The following is a 14929-nucleotide window of genomic DNA, read 5'->3' as shown; positions in this document are numbered from 1 at the left end:
TCAGAATATCCTAGATGTCACTGCCCAGCCCCTTAGTGGGTATAAATCAATCTAGCCCTCAGGGTTGGAGAGAAAAGCTGGAAAATATGAAGCATGTGCATCCTAAAGGCTCAGAAACCAGGAGGTAAATAAAAAGAACCCAACATTTGTTTAAAATCTCATGAATTTTGAGTTTTGGCCTCAGGATTTTTGAATGATTGGCAATACTGCATACAGGTCTGTTGGGGGCTCTCCACTGGGGGTTAATCCCTCCCTAATCCATTGTCAGGGGATCTCTCCCTGGGGTTAGTGCCTGCCTGGCACGAGGTCTCTCCCCGGGGTTAATGCCCCCCCCCCCCAGCCTGGTTCTTAAGGGGTCTCTCCCTGAGATTAATGCCTACTGTGCCCAGATGTTGGGGGGGCCTCTCCCCAGGTTAGTGCCCCCAGATGTCAGGGGGACTCTCCCTGGGTGTTAGGGGCGCTCTCCCTGGTGTCAAGGGCTCTCCTGGGTTAGTGCCCTCTGGGTATTGGGGGTCTCTCACCAGCTGTCAGGGGCTCTCCCTAAGTTAGTGCCCCTGGGTGTCAGGGGTTCCCCCTAGGTTAGTGCCCCACAGGTGTTGGGGGCTCTCCCCGGGTTAGTGTCCACAGGGTATTGGGGGGCTCTCTCCAGGTGTCAGGGGCTCTCCATGGGTTAGTGCCTCCCGGGTGTCAGGGGCTCTCCCCAGGTTAGTGGCCCCCAGTGTCAGAGGCTCTCCCCGGGTTAGTGGCCCCCGGGTGTCAGGGGCTCTCCCCGGGTTAGTGGCCCCCCCCGCTGTGAGGGGCTCTCCCCGGGTTAGTGTCCCCCCCTCCCCGGTGTGAGGGGCTCTCCCCAGGTTAGTGTCTCCCCCCCGTCAGAGGCTCTCCCCGGGTTAGTGGCCCCCGGGTGTCAGGGGCTCTCCCCGGGTTAGTGGCCCCCCCCGCTGTGAGGGGCTCTCCCCGGGTTAGTGTCCCCCCCTCCCCGGTGTGAGGGGCTCTCCCCAGGTTAGTGTCTCCCCCCCGTCAGAGGCTCTCCCCGGGTTAGTGGCCCCCGGTGTCAGAGGCTCTCCCCGGGTTAGTCCCCCCCGGTGTGAGGGGCTCGCCCCAGGTTAGTGGCGCCTAGGTACGGGGGCCTCTCCCCGGCGCTGCCGTGCCCCGGGCGGGCGGCAGGGCGCGCTGTGCGAGCGGGCTGCCTGGCCGTCGCTTCCCTTCCCTTCCCTTCCCGGCCCGGCGGAGGGCGGGGGGTGGCTGCGCCGCCGCCGCGGAGCCTACAGGCCGCCGCAGTGTCTCTGCCGGATCCAGCCCGGCCGGCAGCAGCAGCAGGCGGCGGCGGGTCGGAGCAGGGCGCCCCGGCCGCTCGCTCCTGCTGGGCTGGGCCTGAGCCCTGGGGTCGGCGCGCGGAGCCCGGCCCCGGCCCCCGGCGCGGCCCCGACATGTCCGGCAAGATCGAGAAAGCAGGTGAGCGAGCGAGCGGGCGGGCTGGCGGGCTGGCGGGCGCGCAGGCAAGGCCGGGGCCGGGGCCGCGGCGGGGGAGGCCGGGCGCTGCTCCCCCTGCCCCGAGGCAGCCGGGCTGCTTCCACCGGGCCCGCACGCTGCTGCTCCCCGTCGCTGGCCGGGCTCGGGGGCTCGGAGCCCTCCTGAGGCGGCCCGGGGCCTTACGGGCAGGGATGGAGCCCGGGCCGGGTGTCCTAGGCTGGGGGACCCCCCCCGCCCCCGCCGTGAGGGGAGACGGGCCCTGGGGGGCAGCGGGGGAGGTGGAGCCCGCGGGGGGCAGGAGAGATGGGGCGGGGGTCGAGCCTTGGGGAGCCGCTGGCCGTGACTGAGGCGAAGGGACAGCGAGCCAGGGAGGGGAGCTGCCAGGGCTGGGGACCCCGCGTCCGAGGGGCCGGGGGCTGCAGTGCGGTGTGGTCCGCTCGGGTTAGGGCTCGTGTTTCTGCGGGCTGTGTATTTGCCGCGCAGGCCGGCAGGGGGACGAGCTGGCGGTGGGAAGTCTCCTGTCAGGGGTCAGATCTCGGCGTGCTCAGCCCTGCCTGCCCCGCCGCCGAATGGGCTGTTGTCCCAACGCTGCGTCCCTCCCTCGGCGGTCTCCGGGGTTAACGGCCCTGGTCTGTGTCTTGCTTCTGTTACCTTTTGTTGTGGGTCACTCCCATCGTAGAGTAACCCCGCGTGGCTTGTGCCTTTGAAAGCACCCTCCTGGCAAGATATTTACCTTGGTCTCTAGATCTCTTTTCTGTACTGCTGGTATAGGGCTGTCCCAGAAAAGGTTACTGAACCTGATAAGAACAGATTTAAAAATTGTATTAAGATGATTTTTTTTTTTAAAAAAGTGAAGGGTGCAGAGTTTAAGCATAGGAGTTTTTGGTTATCATGGAATTACTCAGTCACTTACTCTCTGGTGAGAACGTCAGGACTATTTCATAAATATCTTCTAATCTATTTCTCTGTGTCTCTCTGTTGTTTTGCACACCCTGGCACTTTTACAGTCATTTGAATTTAACAGTCTGTAAACCTGTGGCACTGTGAAGTTTGTGACCTACAATTAATTGTAAGTTACTAAACTTTTCTGTTGTTGGTAATCAGATGAGAAAAGATGAGTCTGTAGGCATATTTCAGGGAGAACTTGCTCACTTTTTCCTATCCTCTTTGCAAAGCTCTGGAGTCAGGCTGGGGTGACTGCAGTACAATGAGCAGTTAGGAAGATGCTCTTCCTGTTCTAAACGTGGATACATAAATGAAAAATACTTACACATGAATCATATTGTCTCTGTACTCCTGGAAATCATGTCAGGTTCTCAGTTAACACTTGAGATGGCTGAATGCCCCCTGCTTTTCCATGTAGTGTGAGTGGTATATTTAAAGATTCAATTAGTGTATTGCAAATTAAACAGTGAATGTATTTAGTTTAATTATGCTGCATTTAATTATCAAGAAAAATCAGAGTTGTGTTTTTCTTTTTAAGGAATAGCTAGACAGTTTCCTGCAGGGAAGGTACAGTAGGGGAGTGTGTGTGTGAGGAGTATAGTATTCACGTTCAGTAGCCTTTGGCTAGGCAGTATCTTTTTAGCAAAGGAGCTAAAGTTGGTGGCAGTGATTTTGGTTTTTGATCATTCAGATTCATTTTGTTCTGGCTTCTGAGCTGTCTTGCATCGGAATGCATTTTCCTGTGATATGGTTCTGGAGCGGCCCCAAGGAATAAGTGAATGTAATAGCCTGCTAGCCATCTTTTAAATACAGTACATAGGGTTGGGGACATGCCTCAGCACTAAGTTACTGTCTAACTAGTGTGCATTGCATCATAGGACAAATGTGATTGCAGAAATATCATATATTAATCCATGCATAATTTCCCTAGGATTTCTCCCATAGCATTATAGCAAAATGCTACACTCTGGAATCCTTCATATACTTTAAAAATGCTTATTAGTATATCATTGTTGTTCATCCCAGATAAACTAGGTAAGATTTGAAAATGTTAGCATGCATAGATATGGGGTCAGCTCCAAAGGAACTGGCACCTGTTTATGCCAGAGGCCAACCATATTGTGTAAAACGCAGATGCCAGGCAAGCTATGAGCCTGACTTTGCAACGTGCTGAGCATCCACTGACGAGCGTGGAGCATCTTTCAGGACCTGGCCCTGTGCAAGTACTGTAGCGTGTACAATTGTGAGAATGCAGTGGGTGAAGACTTTGTACAGAAACATTCAGGAGATTGTCTGTATCAGACGCATATTGTTGTGGCAGTTTGCTCGGTAAGGGAAACCATAACTCTGTGAAATTGTCCTTTAACTGTGTGTGTAGTTCCATTTCTCAAAGGAAAGACTCTTTGATAGAAACTCCACTTCTAAGTCAAACCAGGAGACTTAGGGGCCAGCCACTTCAGTAATATTTACCTCATGGTACCGAGGGTGGGGAGGGTATGTGTTATAATAGCATAAGTTTAATCAGTACTGTCACCTAATAAACATAGTCTGTGACATTGGAGAGAAATTTTATCCCTACCCTAATGCAAAGTGTACAATAGCAGATTAAAGATACACTGAAATACAGAACCATATAGCAGGTGCCATGGGGGCTATAGCCTGCACTTTGTATACATCTTTCACTGTAGACATTCTTATGAGAATGCCAATATACGGTAGATCCATTTATGTTGCAAATTAAATAAATGAAGTTGCCTGGTAAGGAATGATACTGTGTATCTTCAAAGCTGGCTTAGGCTTTGAATGACTTTCTAACTATCCATACTGAGTGGGAGGGAGAGAACATATATCCAGTCTGGCTGGAAAAAAAAGAGAGCATATCTTACCTTTGGCAGTATGCAGGGGTCCTGCTTCTCTCTGATATAAGAGGATGTTATCTATCCCAGAAACCATTAAGCTATAGCATTTAATAAAATTTAGTAAGAAACAATAATAGATAATAGCTGCCATCCGGTTGGCCAAGGAAGAGTGGACAAGGCTCTGTTTGGAGTCTGTCACTACCACTAGTGAATGAAATAGGATCATGGGGTTCCATGTGGCAATGCGGCGTATGATGATACATTCAATTTACTGGCATTAGATTTCCCACATCCCTTAGGCTCAAATCAGGTAACTCTCCAATACTTCCTTAAAGCAATCCTCTATGTTCTCCATTTCAGATTGGAAATATATATTAAATTATCTTCTCTTCCTTTCTCCGGTTGTGTGTTTGCAGCTTTTAACCTTGACTTTCGGTGAATAGTTACAGTAATTCTCAGGGTTGCCTTAGTTTTTATTTGTATGAAGTCTGTTGCAAGTATCCCCGATGTAACGCCACCATTCCAGACCCTGTGACTAGATCAATGGGGTGAAGTGGCAATGTTGCAGTCTTGGATCTAAAATCCAGAATGGGGTTGCTGTGAAAGAGATGAAAAAGCTGCAGACTGTGCTTCATTTGTTCATTACCAGGGATGAATTCGTGAACTTACTTATCTGGTGGATCACAGACTCCAGGGAGCTGAATTATCCTGCATCCTTCAAATCTATGGGAAAAGAGAAAGCAATAAAACGCAATCAAACCTTGGCCTAGAAATCAAAAATTCCCCTGTGAACAGGGTCCATTTGATGGTCTCTCTATTAGAAAACATGGATTTCAATAGTTTGAATGAAGCTTTATGCCAGGTTACTGTTGTCTTCCATGCATACTTAAATTCTTAACCTTAACATTGTTTAGGAAGCTCTTTAACACCCTCTATACATCTGTCTTTTCAGAAGCGAATTGTTGGGGTATCGATACAAGTTGCTTTGTGGCCATTGTGTTGTCTGGTGGGCATGAAAACTTCAGCTCAGCTCAGTGGCCGACTGCAGGTATTTTTTTCACAGAAGACCAAGGCATCAAACATTGTCTTCAGCTCTTTCTTATATATTTAATTAGTTCAGTAAAGCTGTAAAATCTCCTGCTGTTTAAACTGTCAGCATAAACTTCTACAGGAAATACCAAGATAACTTTTCTTATGGGAAATAGTTAAATAAAAAGACATAACACAATGCAACTGGCAAGAATTTATACATCCTGATGGGAACTTTATTGTTCAGCCAGAGTCTTTCACATTGACTTGTGACGTGTTGAATTGTGCATATTTGAATGGTGGAGTATTATGAAATTTCTCAGTACGTTAGTTTTTGCCTGTTAGATAATTTGAAAAGTAAAGTCAAAACTATCAAGGACTCTTCTACCTTTAGTCATATCTTCATCATTCAATGAATCTGGAAATTATCCCATGTTGACTCCTTATTTTCATATCAATATAGTCTTCCACAGTCCCTTCCGCATTGTACTGAATTGTATTTAGGTGATTTATTGGGCAGATGTCTGTCTCTGTTTCCACCACTGTACCAAGTTCTCAGATATGAAGGAAGACTTTCAAGTTAATTAGAAGTTCTGCATTTGACCGACATAATGTCCCTTTTCCAGATTAGTGGCTTTCGAACAAAGTAATAATCTTCTGATGAAATGTCTTGACCTGGAAACTGGAGATTAAACGCTCTCCACTGCCTGCATCCTTGTATGGACTCAGTTCATTGTCAGGAAGGCTGATCAGTTGGTATCTTTCAGTACTCACACTTTCAGCATCTCCTGCAATCTTCATTGAATTCCATTCCCATGTTGTCGTCATACAGACATTTTACTGAAAATTAAGTTTCTATCCAAAAGTCTTGCCTAGTTGTGTGTAGAGTCAGGCTGTAGAGATACAAGGCAAAGATCATGACTTGACACTTCCCAGAGAGCTTGGTACAAAGAGTGTTTCACGTTTTTTAAAGATGTTGGGTGTAAGCTTGATGGGTGTTGAAAACAGCATGGCTTCAAAACTACACTGTTAAAAAATGTAGCCTGCGGGCTCACTGGAGCATGATTGAGATGCTCATAATGGTTATAAGAAAGGAGTGGGCAGGGGAAAAAGACAGCTGAAGTCCAGTGGAATGCGAGGCAGCTGGATTGTGACTTAGTCAACTAAAAAATTGAAACTGGAAACAATTGCTAAATTTATTTTCTGGGTGTGGGCAATCATTTTGTGTTCTCTAACAAAGTGAGACTGAATTTCAGTGAATCCAAAAATATATCTTTTGGTGTAATCCCACAGGTGCCTGCGGTAGGTCTCACTGGCTCTTGTTCTCCTCCTCCTGGCAAGTAGAGAGAATATGGAAAGCTTACTTTTGATCAAGAACACGGCACAGATCTGTCTCATCTAGGCCCACAGCTTCATTTGCAAAAATATTCCCCATTTATAATAGACTTGTCATTTATCAGCACCAGCTTGAGTTGTTACAATCTGTTGCATGAGTGAAAGAAGACATTTGCTCCGGTGCTAGGGATTCAAGCTGTGGCTATGCTATAGGTTTCCTTGGGGCTTCAGTTTTTCATTTAAAAGCTTTGAGTTGCAGTTGGTACTTCCATCAGTACACTAGTGACTACTATGTCTATTGCATTAGTAGGTGCACCTCATGCTATTTCCAATGGTATTGGATCATCTTTGTATATGGAAGTTAGGAAAGAGCCTAAAAACTGAGAGGAAACGATAACTTGCCCTGTGTATTATCTCTTTAATGTGTAACATTTGCTTCTGAGCTGAGAATCTGTATACAGAAGTGGCAAAATGAATTTTTACAGTTTACTTATAACCTGCTAAAAAATGAGGGCTTACAGAGAATCTCGCAGCATCTTAACTGCAGCTGTGCTAATGGTGGTATTGTAAAGCAGAGGTGAGTGTAAAACCTGATCCATTTCTGAATTTTGTTTTAAAGAAGCTCTTTATTCACAGCCAGAGAAATGTTTGTATTTTATTATCTGGCAGTAGGAATGGCATCCAGTGGCTAATCAGACTGAATCCAAAGCTCTCATTGCCTATTCATGTTCCAGCGGATTCATCGATGTTCCCCTCTACTGCTATTGAAAGGTGGCAGACGGAACTAATTAAAACATCCTTGTACAGCAATGAAGGTGAAATGATGGAACACATCACTGTTGTTCTGTGCCAGATAAAACACCAGAAACCATGCAGTTTCCATGTACGCGAGAAGCTAATAAATTACATGTGATAGCCACAGGCAAGGTGACTTAATAGTCTTCATTTTTCCCCCGTTGACTATCTTACATAGTTAGGATAAATGCAGAGGCCTTAATTTGTTCCATTTTCCCCTAGCCAATTACCCATAGGGTTTTTTTCAGAAGCTAATGCTCATGAGTTTCGGCAGTAGTAGAGCCAGTGCCAATTTGCAAAGAAGTTAAATCCCATTGACCTCTTATATGCACTGTTGCCTGGTACTGAAATGAATCTTTTCATTTAAATAGCCAGTGCACTTCCATGCTGGCTTTGCATTAGCTACAAAAAACCTCCACAGACATGCAAGCAAAGGGATTTCTCAGCTTCTCAAACATCGGCAGCAAATGGTTTTCCTACTGAAAGTAGTTTAGTTCGTAATTCAGTGCTTTAATATTTCCTTTACCTTTTGAACATTGGCAGCTTTTGATTGTTTTATACCTGTCCTGTAAAATTCAGACTCTAAGGCCTTGTTTACACACACAAGTTGCACCGCTTTAAGTGTACTGATATAGTTGGACCGGTACAAACCCCCAAGTGTGGATGCAGTTATACCAATGTAAAGGTACTTCTATTGGTATAGCTTATTCCTAGGCAGGAAGGGGAATAAGCTATAGTGGGATAAAGCAGCTTTATACCGGTATAACTGCATCCATGATGATGATGATGTTGTTGTTATTACTTGTATTACTGTAGCCCCAAGAGCCCAAGTCATGGACCAGAACCCCACTGTGCTGGTGCTGTATTGATATAACTCTTTCTGTACAAAATCGCACCCCTGAGAGAAATAGTTATACTGGGAGTAAAAACTGTGCATAGACCAGTCCTAAGCTTTTCAAGACAGGGACTGTTGTCTCCTACCTTCTGTCTGCATGGTGGCTAGCACAATAGGCTGCAGTTCTGTTTGGGACCTCTGGGCAATAATGTAATACCATGAAAGGGGGTTCCCAAGTGCTTTAGGACACCCTTCTCCCTTTTGTCTGTGATTAGATTTTTCTGCGGACTCTTTCTTAGCTCCTGGTTTGGTTAAATCAGGCCAGCTGTTCTTGTATCAGCAGTGAGTTTTCAGGCTCAAATCTGGTTGGTCTGTTCAGCTCAGGTTGCTCTAGTTACATCAGTAAACAATACCATGATTAAGCCATCGCAACAATGGCAGTGTGTGAGACATAGTGACAGTATTTGACTGTCATCCAAAAGTGGTGGCACTGACACTCATCACCAGTCTCTGTGTAGCTGAGACTCTAAGGTGGTAGCCAGCTATGTAGTATTACAGAGTGTCTGGTCTTCCAGACCAGTTCCAGCAGAGCCTACTTCTAGTAAAAAGTCCTATGAAGGCACAAGACGCATTCTATTCATACAGCTTTCCATACTCGATATGATGGTCCTTCATTTTCTCTCCATTCTGTTTCAAACATTGACTGTAACTATTGATGCTTCACTACTTTTTGAACTTCATCTCAGACAATGAAAATAATAGACTAATCAGCTTCTAGTCACTCTCTGTTTCTAGTTTCTGTATATTAGCAGGATCCTTTAACATTTGGGTTGGAAATATTGTAGGAGAATGTTATTTCCTTTAAAAAAAACAAACAAACAAAAAAACATTTTCAATTGCAGACAAAATAAATGTCAAAAACCCCATGGAAATGTTTCTGTTCATGCTAGTTTGTGTAATCTTGATTTTATAGAACCTAATTTTGGGGCATAAATTGGCCTGACAGTTCCATTAATTTGATTTTTTTTTCAGTCTGGTGCTGTGATAGTGGATCTGGTCAGAACTGCTGGGATGAATCGAGCATACATGAACTCCTGACAGAATGTATATTTATTTACATCTAAATATAAGTTTTCTGTGTCATCTGTTATAGGTAAAATGGGATTTTCACAGTTGGGAGCATGCTGCCCCAGGAACATTCTCCAGTACTGCCATACAAACTGCCATTTTACTGCAGCCTGGCAACTTTACTCCTGAAATACCAGTGCTGCAGTCCGTACTCTTAAAAGATATTTCTGAACACTATTTGTAGTTTATGCCTATAGAAAAATGCGTCTACACAAGATTTCATTTACTTGAGACAGCAGTACTGTCCTCACCCAGCACATGAAGCCTCCCCGTAGAGGAGATGAATTCCAGTTCCTCTGTATTGTATTGTAGTTCACTCAGACAGCCCCTCATTGTTAACATTATCCCTTGATGTTAAATCCATTCATGGTTGTTGCCACTGCTGCCACTGTTCTTTGCTGGACCTTGGGAGGTAGTGTTTCCAGGTAGAAGTGGATGGGGACAGGGAAGTGTAACAGATGTTCAGGAAAGGGAGCATTAATAGTCTGTATCTGAACATTCATTGACTCTAGTATCATGGGAACTCTGACATATAATATGTGTGGGAGAATCAGTTTTACATTGTGACTTCATGCTATGTCAAATCTAGCTAAGTGACTTCAAGTATTATGGTATCTGACCTATAAGCAGCTAAACTGTCAGAATTGTCTCTGTCTTGGGCAGCTTCCTATTTGCATGTTTCTTTCACCTTTTTATTTCCCCTTAACTACCAAGGAGGATGGTCAGTTCAATGTGGGTGACCTAGGAGAGGGCAGGGCATGGTGCAGGGGTTTAGACTCATGATACTCTAGCAGACCAACATTTTCCAGCATCTTGCTTTATTTTCCCAGGAATAGGATCTATGCTCATGCATGTTAGGGGTTTCCCAATGCTCTGAAACTGTCATACATTATGTGATCCAGGTCAGGGCTCTGGTAGTGCTGCAGGTGCAACTGATGAAACACTCGTGCATTATTATGTTAAGGGAGAAATACTAAGGGCCTGTCTTCTCTACAAAGTACTCCCATTGAAGGAGACCATGTTACAATATGATTGTACCCCAGCATGGGAAAGCACATTCCATTTTGTATTGTAGATAGGACCTTTTTGAAAGACTATAGATGAGATACTCCTCATGTCTCCAGATAGAAATGGAACTCAAGTCCTGCAGTGAGTGGATTTAATACTCCTGGGGAATTCTGTGCCTAAAAATTCTGCATATTTTATTTGTCAAAATAACACAATATAATTACTCCTGTTTCAATTATTTTGGTAATTTATTTCAAAATGCCTTTCAAATAGTATATAAGGGATTCAAATTTCTCCACAGTTGAGACATTTTTAACTTATTTCATACATGTACGCAGGGGGTTAAATCTTAAGTTTTTGTCATGTGAATGTGTTTCTGAAACATACATAACACATGTAGCTTGTAAAGTTAGTGACTGGATGCTGCAGTCTTGAATGTTTGAGAAAGTAACATGTATCATTATAGAATTTGACCAATGCACCTAATGTGTGGTTTTACGGCTGTTAACCTCTAGTTTGTGAACAATATCATCTTATTTACTCATCAGCCTGATTCTTAATACTGCCTTTACATTGTGTGGCATATGTGGTTTTATCCTCCAGTCTTTTAGGACTTTTTTCTGATGAGTCTTCTAATCTACCGAACCACCCAGTCCCTGCTGTACAAGTGGTGTTAAAATAACCTGAGGAATGTACTCCATATTTAGAAAGTTTCCTGAACATAAGTGTCATGCAATAAAGGGCTTAGGGCAAGATCAATATTTTAGCTCTGGTTTTGCAGTGCATTCCTACCAAGTCCAGATGATAGTGTTCTGTGAATCCTTTCAGTGTTCTTAAATGTGGACTTTGGCTAGTAGCACAATATATTTGAAATACAAAAGTCTGCCGAAGTGATGACTGTGCCTTTTTATTGGAGTTACACCAACATTAGCCAGAGTTTGTCATTTGGGGGACTTTGTGGACTTAACAGAGCTACGGTGCAGATAAATGTAATGGATTATGGAGTATGTGGTGTGGCACGATGCAGGCAGCTTCCTCTACATCTTCATGTAGTTTGCACACTTTGGTTTTGATCCCTGGCAGTGTTGAGTTCTCACAGGTTCGGTTGATTTCATTGTACCAGACTGTTTACACTGAAATTACATAAAGCTCCCCCTCCTTTTTTTGTGTGTGCATGTTTAATCAATCTTAAGTTTTCATCTTTCTGAAAAAATGCATTAATGATGCCCAGGGAAACGGAAGAACCCTTATAAAGTATTTTAAAGGAATTTAAGAAACATTTCAAGAAGCACGGTTTAAAACAGATGCTCTATCAGAACGGATTTTTTTTTTTAATTATTCAATTTCAAAATATTCAAGCTGACAGTGCCCCTTTAAAGAAGCACTGACTCCTTGTGGAAAACTTTCATTGTTATGTGTTCAGAGAGAAGCCTGCTTATATGTAATATGTTTCAAATATTTTCCTCCTATGTTTTTGTTTGTGAAGGCTTGGACTAAACACAGCTGCACCAGTTTAACTAAACGTGTGATTTTTATACTTGTTTAGTTAAAGTGGTGCAGCTTTGTGTGGACACTCTTAAATCAGGTTAAACCTGATTTAAATTGGTTTACCTTGCATTGGTAAATTCACAGGTGTGAAATAAACCCAATCATAACCAGTTTTAAACAAATATGAGAATGTCCACATGGAGTTGCACTGCTTTAATTTAAATTGTTTTTTAAACTGGTGCAATTTCTGTATATAGACAAGCCTACGAAGATTTGGGTGGATATAGGTTCTTGGAAGCTCATCAGCTCCTCCTTATTCCCCAGGTAAAGTCATTCCTCTGTGGGCACACTTACGTCAGTTTAAAATTGGTTCTGTTGATTTACCTTGTGCCTGTAAATTTACTGATACAAGGTGAACTGATGTAAACCAGGTTTAAATTGATTCAACAGCATCCATGGACAAAATTACACCAATTTAACTAAATGGGTGTAAAATCCCACCCTTAGGCTATGGCTACACTACAGAGCTTATAGCAGTTCAACTGTGCCACTGTACCACTGCTAGTGCAGATGTTTTAATCTAATGACAATGGGAGAAGCTCTCCCACTGGCATAGCGCTGTCCAAATTGGTGCTTAGATCGGTGTAATTTACATTGCTCAGGGGGCATAACTTATATTGGCCTAAGCTGTAATGTGTACCTAGCCTTAGTTAGACTGGTACAACTTTGTGTGTAGACCAGGTCTGAAATATCCAGATATATATATGCAGGGTCTTCAGTCTAAAAATTCCCAGAGCCTGTCAGATTCCTAAAATTGTCAGAATTTTTTCCTGGGGGGATGGGTCATCAAATTCTCCTACAGCAGCAAAATTCAACACTTGAGGCTAGCAGCAACCCAGCTGTTCAACAGACGGGCCTCTAGCAGAAACATTTTCTGAGTGATTGGATCACATTTGAGATTCTTTGGAAACTTTCCAGCAATTTTTGTTCAGAAATGCCATAGAATCCAAAATAAATAAAACAAACTAACAGAAACATAAATTAAGAAACAATAGCTTACTGAGATCATGTGCTTAATAATACTTACAAGGAGTGAGGCGGAAAATGTCAATAACAGCAAAGAGCAATTGAGGGCTGATGTATGACGATTACTATGAGACTACCTTTGAGCTATTGGGCCAAATCTTGCCGTTCTTGCTCAGGCAAAACTCCCATTAAGATCAATGGGTGCTTTGCCATCTAAGGCTTGTAGGATTTGGCCAATTATGTTTTCTTCTGACTTAAATTGGTTGAATAAGACCTCTGTTTCTCTGGCTATTTAGCTATACAGCTATTCTCTGGCTATTTAGCTATAAAATTTAGCTATTTTTTCCTATGTTGAAACATTTTCAAATAGATTGGCAAGGCAGGTATGTCTGAAATGAGGATTCAGTATTGTTTCAATGAAACTGGCTTAAGTGGGGCTCAGATACCATACTGATTGGCCTGGTCAGTATAAGAACCCGAATAGAGTAAGTGGAATGGGAAAGCTTTTGAGCTGTAACTTGAGGGTTTAGTCTTCATTAGTCACCTATTTCTGTCCTTGGTGTCCTGTGGGTTGTAGGTGTAGTTGTAGGTTTTAATGATTCCTTGGGGCTATGGTTTCTTACTAACATAGTAATAATTAGTGTGAACAAGTTAATTTAGCATACCACTTGCTACGCACTTGTCTGGCTAAACTGGAAATGGTCAGGACATTCCTCTATTTCTGCCTCTCACAGTTTGGCTTGCATTATATTTCTTTTGGCACAAAGAAAAACACAGTGCTGCTTGAGTGTGGTGACTACTGTAAGTGTTGTTACCTGACTTTCTAGGGGAGGAAAAAAAATGTGGAGAAGACCAAAAAGAACCCCGAACAAAACTGTGTTGTATGCAAATTGCTACAGAGACAGCTAAAGCAAAACCTATGGGCAGCAAAGCGTTTGCTCAGTGTCAGTGTGGTTAGTATTTACACAAACTGTCATCTCCCTTGTGCTGTTCAGACTAAGGAGAAACAAAATATCCCCCTCCATCAGCAAGGGATGACTCAACACCAGACTGAAAGGTTACTATATCACTGGCAAATAGTGTGTGTGTGTCATCAGTCTCATCCATGTCCTCTAAGACAGTAGTTCTCAACCAGGGGTCTGGGGCCCTCTTGAGCAGGTTTAGGAGGAGCCTCCAAGCAGGGCCAGCATTAGACTCTCTGGGGCCCAGGGCAGAAAGCCGAAGCCCCACCACATGGGGCTGAAGCCCAGGTCCCTGAGCCCCGCCTCCTGGGGTTGAAGCTGAAGCCTGAGCAATGTAGTTCGTGCCCCAGGCAATTGTCCTGCTTGCTACCCCCTAATGCTGTCCCTGGATTTATATGCAGAAAACCAGGTATTGTGGCACAGGCGAGTATGGAGTTTCATGGTGGTGTGGGGGGAGGCTCCAGAAAGAAAAAGAACCTCTGCTCTAAGAGATTGGGTTATGTGCTGCACTTAAAATATAGAGCTGAAGTATCTTGGAAAAGCCTGCCAGGCCAATGTGCTCTTAACAGTTCTTTAAGAAGGGAGTTTGTTTAAAATCTGCAGTGAAAAATACAAGAAAAAAAAATCACTTAGGTGAATGTTTTTTCTTGTAATCTTGGACTCAGGTAAAAGCAATTATCTGAATTCTATATGTGTATATTGGTAGCTCTTTCACTTAGATTTTGTCCTGATTTACATCCTTGTTCACCAGACCTTAACTCTTATGAGAATATTTCACAGTAATACTTACTACCTCCTTGGAGACAGCAGATGTACAATAGGTGATATGTATGTACACGTTTCTCTAAGTTTTCATTTGGTTGGAAGCTTGGGAAATGCCAGGATGTTAAGGATTAAAATTCATCATTCTGACCAAAGACTGGTCTGGTCTAACTTGCATCCTTGGCATAAGCCATCTAGATCTTAGTGGCTCTTTACTAGATATAGCCACACAGGAAAAATATATTTAGCTGACGATTCTCCAGCATTACCACCTCCTTGCCCATGTG

At 43.9% G+C, this 14929-nt stretch overlaps 1 protein-coding gene across 1 annotated transcript in view; it reads left to right on the top strand.

Annotated features, from left to right (window-relative positions):
- The first annotated feature begins 1389 nt into the window (after positions 1 to 1389).
- Positions 1390 to 14929, top strand: part of RAPGEF1 (Rap guanine nucleotide exchange factor 1) — a 119412-nt gene continuing 105872 nt past the window's right edge. Inside the window, exon 1 of the mRNA XM_074973832.1 lies at positions 1390 to 1452. Coding sequence (XP_074829933.1) covers positions 1428 to 1452 — 25 coding nt within the window. The 5' untranslated portion in view covers positions 1390 to 1427. The remainder of the gene's footprint in view (positions 1453 to 14929) is intronic.

Source organism: Natator depressus, chromosome 16, assembly GCF_965152275.1.
Source record: "Natator depressus isolate rNatDep1 chromosome 16, rNatDep2.hap1, whole genome shotgun sequence".
NCBI lineage: Eukaryota > Metazoa > Chordata > Testudines > Cheloniidae > Natator > Natator depressus.
This window is presented reverse-complemented; position numbering and strand designations above follow the sequence as displayed.